Raw genomic sequence first — 6,429 nt, forward strand, 5'->3', positions numbered from 1 at the left:
TCGAATACTGACGGTATACGAATACTGACGGTATTCGAATACTGACGGTATTCGAATACTGACGGTATTCGAATACTTAAGGTCTACGTATACTGACGGTATTCGAATACTTAAAGTCTACGAATAATTCCATTAATTACTGACTTTTATTACTCAACATTCATAACTAGGGATGTCAAATGGACTGAAACCTATTAAGTCCAAATTAGATGGGCTAAAACCATTTGGACATGGACGTCCAATTTGGAATGTTTTATGGTTCTATTTGGAAGGGTTTGTTTTGGAATGGTCTTTTTTTTGTGTTTGGACAATTTGGACTAGGTACAATTTGGACTTAAGATTAATGTCCAATAAACTGCTTTGTCCAAAGGACATACCCATTAGACATGGACAGCCCAATTGACATCTCTATTCATAATTCCATTAATATTTATCTTTACTCACTTTTCATTGATTAAACGGTATACGAATACTGAAGGTATACGAGAGAAAACATATAACATTGACGAATACTTTAGGTCTACGAGAGAAAACAGATAACATTGACGAATACTTAAGGTATACGAATACTTAAGGTCTACGAATACTTAAGCTATACGATAGAAAACAGATAACATCGAGGATAACATAAATAAAGTCCTAGAGGATGTGAGAAATGTTGCAGCATATCCAAAATAGCCTGCAGTTTTTACAAGAACCTTCAAAATCGACTGTGTAATCATGGCCATAAAGGCAGCTTGGTGACTTGATTACCTCATCATCCGGAAATTTGAAAGATGCACCATATCTGTTCATGTATGGCGCTCCAAATGATATCAATCGCCACTCTAGATCAGCTCCCAGTCCAACTATCGCATCCGAGCGAAGGTCATAGTGATTAGCTTCGAACTGCTGAAACAGTTTACTGGCTTCCTTGTCATTGCCAATACACACGTTGAAAATGCCGACTGCTAAAGTTGATAAATCATGATTTGGGACATTTGGTTGCAATATTCTAATACATTTCTCAGGACCTACGATCAGTGCTGCATAGAGCCCTTCATAGTAGATAGCGTTTGTGTTGCCAGCTGTTACGCACTTGATGAAAAACTCCCGGAACTGACCACCAGTGCAGATTTGACATGTTGCAAAGGTGACCATTGGCTGAACATTACACTTCCTTAAGACGGAGGGTTCGTGGACAAGTGCATAACCACGTTTCCCAGCCCGCAAAATACCACCAAGATAGTAGAATGAATCCGCTCCCACCATCTCTATTATTTTACACAAAATTTCTTCTGGAAGATTGGGGATGTTTAGAGATGCCATACTATTGAGTTCTGTTGGAGATGTTTATCAGAAGCATTGAATATGTATATATTGAATAAAGAAATAAACAAAGGAGTCTTATGAGTTACTAGGAAAGTTATTGTCCCCTCCCACATTTTGTACCTAACACACTCAGAGAAATAGTTATTGTAATCAATTTTTAAATTTTACACTAATACTTATTAAATGAAACAGTAAAAACACCAACTACTTCTGAAATTGTTTTCCTTTGAAACAAATAACTAACACACTATGGTGAGATCTTGCATGGATATTATACTCCAATAACCCTAAACCCTAAACATGCAACCCTAAACCCTAAACCCTAAACCCTAAACCCTAAATATATAAGAAATACGATATAAAACCTTCAAAGATAAACTGATATGTTTGAATTATAGTGTCTGGATGAATGAAAAGATACAATAACCGTTAACAATTCGGTTTAACAAACGAAATGAAGCAGGCAGTATACACGTCTTCAACCATCGTTTTGAACTTTTGCGTTTCCAATAAATTCTTCATAGGTATCCATCGCGTATTTCTGACGGAATATGTCCACCTTTTTGTCATCGATCTGCCCCATATCCTCATAGGAGTATCCCGCTGCATGCATTTTCAGAAATTTGACCGCGCATGGTCCATAGTCGCCAGACCTTTGTTGAAGTAAATATTGTCTGGACGCACCCATGAAAATGCTTGGTCTTCTTCAGGATGACTACTATCGGAAGGAGGCGAAAACGCAGCTAAGACATGAGGCAATGCGCGTAGAAGATAAGCCATGTGCTTGTTCACCTCATTATCGGACTCATTAAGGGGAATGTTGCAGTCCAAAATCTCCACTTGTCTGCATGTCAAGTTGATCACAAGACCAACCCAATGATCTTTTCCCCACATCATTGGGGCGTACACCCTGTCCACATCAACCAACAACACCTTCTTGTCATTCCGACGCGGCGTTTTTCCGGTGAAACTGAAACTGACAAGCCCTCCCCAATTGAATCCCAATTTATCTGAGGCCTTCTCGAACTCTGCGAACTTTGATATGATGCCCGCAATACTGAAGTAGTCTACAAATCTGCACCTCCGACTCAGATAATTGCGTCCATGTCGCCTTACTAGCATACTAATTAGCACAGAAATGTGCTGAAAAATATGTACAACCATTATAAAAATATGTACAAACCACTTGAATAAAACGGATTAAGTTCTGATGATTTGAATACCTCGGTACTGACCCAATTTGTTGGTCTCGCCAACGACAGGAAGAACTTATTTGAGACATGGATCCCAATAACAATTTCGAATTCCCTGAAATTTGAAAACAAACCAAAAGTCAATATTAAACATTTGACAGTCCAAGAAATTTATACAGTATATCCAAACAACTTACTGTGCCGGTTTCTCGCGGAGAATTGACTGAAACTCTTGAAACTGCGCTTTCTCCAAGTCTGCTAAGGGCGTATATTTGGGTTTCTTGCAGCTTTGGAAAAGCTTCTTCAATCTCTTGTCTGGGGTGTACACTCCTCCAATCTTTGTTGAACGTCTCGGAATACGCTTCGTCTGGAGGTCATCTTTTTTGGTTGAGCTTATTGGAATACATTTCCCTTCTAGCTCTGCTTTTTTTAATGACCTAGTCAGATATCGACTCAGCTTCGAATTCCCAACGTCTGTTGTGCGAGATTCAGTCATCGGATCATCTTCTGGCGGTGTCTTGTAATCTTCAGAATTTGTCGGTGACGCTTTACCACCTTGTTCCTCCGGCGGAAGGACGTAAGATTCAGGATGAGACCAAACGGTAAGCATCCTACAAGTGTTCTCCTGTGGATCTTTATAGACATTGTCACTCCGTGTCCCCTTTTCAACCTCTTGACGCAAAATGGCAGTGGAGAAAGACATGGAGGTCCGGTTCACTTCCATTACAACGCTTGCAGCGATTATCGATCAGAATCCCTCGTGCCTCCAAGTTCGAACCAACCTAAACAGCTCTATTTTTTAATTTCCAAAGGAAGTGTTTCAGCTTCGATGATGGTTTAATTTGCCTGATATTTTTTTGCCAATTAAACTCTGGTTCGAAGGGCTGCGAGCTGGTCTTGATCAGAGTATAACCTTATTTTGTCGAATATTCACCTGATTTTTCAAACAACCAGTCAACCACACAAGTTCATCACTCATATCAAAGGAACTCAGAATGATTCTCCAAATGAGATTCTCATGCTGAGGTATCTTTTGGTGTTTTTTAATGAAAGTAATGAAATTCATTTGTTAACCAAAAATAATGTTACCGGTTAAGAAGCAGGGCGAATCTAGAAAACATAATGAATGGGTGCACTATGGGTAATAAAATTTAAAAAATGTATGAAAGAAATTTAATATAATATATTATGGGTGCATGGGATGAGTTTTGTCATCAAATCCATCAAAACTTCAATGTTTTTGCTTATAAAATTGTGACTATTAATATAATTATGGGTGCACTTGCCACCACAGCTCACAAGGTGGCTTCGCCAACATCGCTCTTAAATTAATAAAATTGTTTTCCCATTAATTTGTGATAGTCATGTAGATTTTTGTAGATACTTTATGTATTTGCTTGTATAGAGATAAATGGGAGAATTAGAAGATTGGACAACTTTTAAGTTTGAATTAGAAATTTGGTCAAACCCAAGTTTTAATTAGGTTGTTGGGCAACCTAGTAGGAGAGAGAAGAAAAATTGGACAATTTTAACCTTTTTGTCCAACAATCTTGAGCTGAAAATAGTGGGACCAGACTGTCTTTTGCCCACAAAAACTTGCCTCAGGAAGACCGACACACGCGCGCCGGATGTGCGTGTAATAGACGAATTGAATATTATATTATTTTAATTTCAGAACGAAACATGCTTTTGGGCTTCGTTTTTGGGCTATTTGACCCCAAAACTTGAAGGCCTTATTGGTTCTGATTTAATGACTGGTGACTTTGGAAAAATATGTTTTACTTTAATTTATTAATTAAAAACAGGGCAAAAATTAATTATTTAATACAACAACGTACGAACCCTATCTCTTTGCCTGTCTCCTTGTTGAGGAGTAAAATAGGCTACCGAACAAGGGAACTTGAGGCAGCGATTTTTACACACTACACACAGAGGCATGAGCTGCATCCGATATGATGAGGGAGGAAAGGGTATGGCGCATGGTGGGTGTTCTGTATCTAGCATCGAAGGTAAATCATATATAAGCCTTACACCATTGCATTTATGACATTATAGTTATGGCTGAAATCATTTATTACAGATTTGTGGGTGTTCTGAATTCAGGTGTTTGTTTGTACGAAACTATATTTATTGCTTCTGATTAGCACATTGAATTTTTTAAAAAATTTAAATTATATTTTTCGTAGGTGTTCACGATTCATACATCGTTGTAATCTCTGGACGGTGGATTATGTACGACACTGGTGACTGGGATTTTAAACTTGATAGCGATCGTATGGGGAGGGCTGTCTATGCGAAGTTGATAACTTCTGTTGAAGACTTGAAGCGGGCCATTATTGAGTCATACGGTCTAGTTGGAATGTCTGTTGCTGTTGAGATGTCATATTGGCTTGGTGAACACGGATCTGGTGCTGTTGGTGAAAGAGAAGCTCCTGTTCAAATTTCCAACGACAAGGATTTCGACTTGTTTACTTCGGCACGTAAGGTGGACAAGTACATCAACGTATTTGTCACATTCAAAGAGGAAATAGATGGGAAAATCAATTTTCTGAGGCCAATGGGGAATCTTTTGAAGTCCAAAGAAGTTGCCAGCAGCAACGAAATGCAAGTTGGGAGTACGTCTGCTGATGTGCACACCCGGAATGAAGTTAATGCGGTGAGACTGATTTGACCGAAGATGAAATAATTCTGATGGGAGTTGCGGAAATTGAAGCAGTTTATGCCTCAAATGGTTTTGGGATGCGTGAAGTGGATGGAACTGCATGTAAAGTTCAGAATAAAGTGGACACGACTGAAGATGCTGCGTTAGGGGAAGGCAAAGATGACGACGATGAGGATTATGATTACAATTTATGGCATGATTTTGTTGGACGAAATTGCGAATGGGACGATGATAAGGATGAGGATGGAGGGGTAGGTGGTGGTGGTCGAACGAACGTAACATATGGAGGTGTACGTGGTGAGGTGGTGACTAAAGCGAGGAGTGGACGAACTAATCCTTCTTCAAACAAAGGCAGTGGTTCATCCACAAACAAACAGCGTACCGCAAACCCACCATCATCTTTTGAAGATTACATAGATGAGGGTAGAGATTACATAGGCTCATCTAGGATTTCGATGGAAAATACTGAAGAAGCAAGTAACAATTCAGGTGTCAAGTCAAGTGATCAAGTACCCGACACGAAGAATCATTCAGATCCAAATCAAGAAGAGGACCCAAGTGTTGACAGCAGCTCCCAAATTTTGGTTCCCCTGACTCCTCCAAAGCCGTTCAACATGCATACTCGGGAAGTTGACGACAGTGATGATTTCGTTGGGCAGGTCTCTCAATATGTTTCGTCTAGACCGACACATGATACATCTGATGGAGAAGGCGAGGGAGACGATTTCGAGGAACCGGTACCTGTGTGTGTTTCAGTTGGTCAGACACATGAAACTCCAGATGGAGAAGACGAGGATGACGACTTTGTCGAACCGGTACCTCAGTGTGTTTCGGTTGGTCAGATACATGAAAGTCTGGATGGAGAAGACGAGGATGACGACTTTATCGAACCGGTACCTCAGTCTCGAATCCGTGAGGAAGACGCAAGAAGACGTCGTGAAAAGGATAAGGCTGATGACGAATCACTCATGAAATCCGTTAGAGCCGTTGAGCTATATGGATTTGAGGATGTAGAAGCTTCGTCTAACAACGAAGCAGTTAACGATTATACCGTCGATGATATTGACTTCACTCTAGCAGATGCTGATATGTACACTGGGAAGCTATTCAGTAGCAAGCAAGAATTCAAGATCAGTTTGCACATTTATGCCTTAAAGCAGGTGTTCAGGTTCAAGTTCCACAAACATGCGTTTAACTATGTCGCAGCGAAATGCATTGATAAAAACTGCAAATTTTATGTTATGGCTAAGCAATTGGGGGAAT

The 6,429-nt window shown here is 39.8% G+C and overlaps 1 protein-coding gene across 1 annotated transcript; it reads right to left on the reverse strand.

Annotated features, from left to right (window-relative positions):
* Positions 1–1,959: 1,959 nt before the first annotated feature.
* Positions 1,960–3,913, reverse strand: LOC125580808. The gene is made up of 2 exons (XM_048745977.1): positions 2,702–3,913; positions 1,960–2,619 (listed from the first exon to the last, which is right to left on the reverse strand). Exons 1-2 carry the CDS (start codon positions 3,226–3,228, stop codon positions 2,475–2,477), a joined length of 672 nt encoding a protein of 223 aa, XP_048601934.1. The 5' UTR covers positions 3,229–3,913; the 3' UTR covers positions 1,960–2,474.
* Positions 3,914–6,429: the final 2,516 nt, after the last annotated feature.

Source organism: Brassica napus, chromosome C1 (genome assembly GCF_020379485.1).
Source record: "Brassica napus cultivar Da-Ae chromosome C1, Da-Ae, whole genome shotgun sequence".
NCBI classification, from domain to species: Eukaryota; Viridiplantae; Streptophyta; class Magnoliopsida; order Brassicales; family Brassicaceae; genus Brassica; species Brassica napus.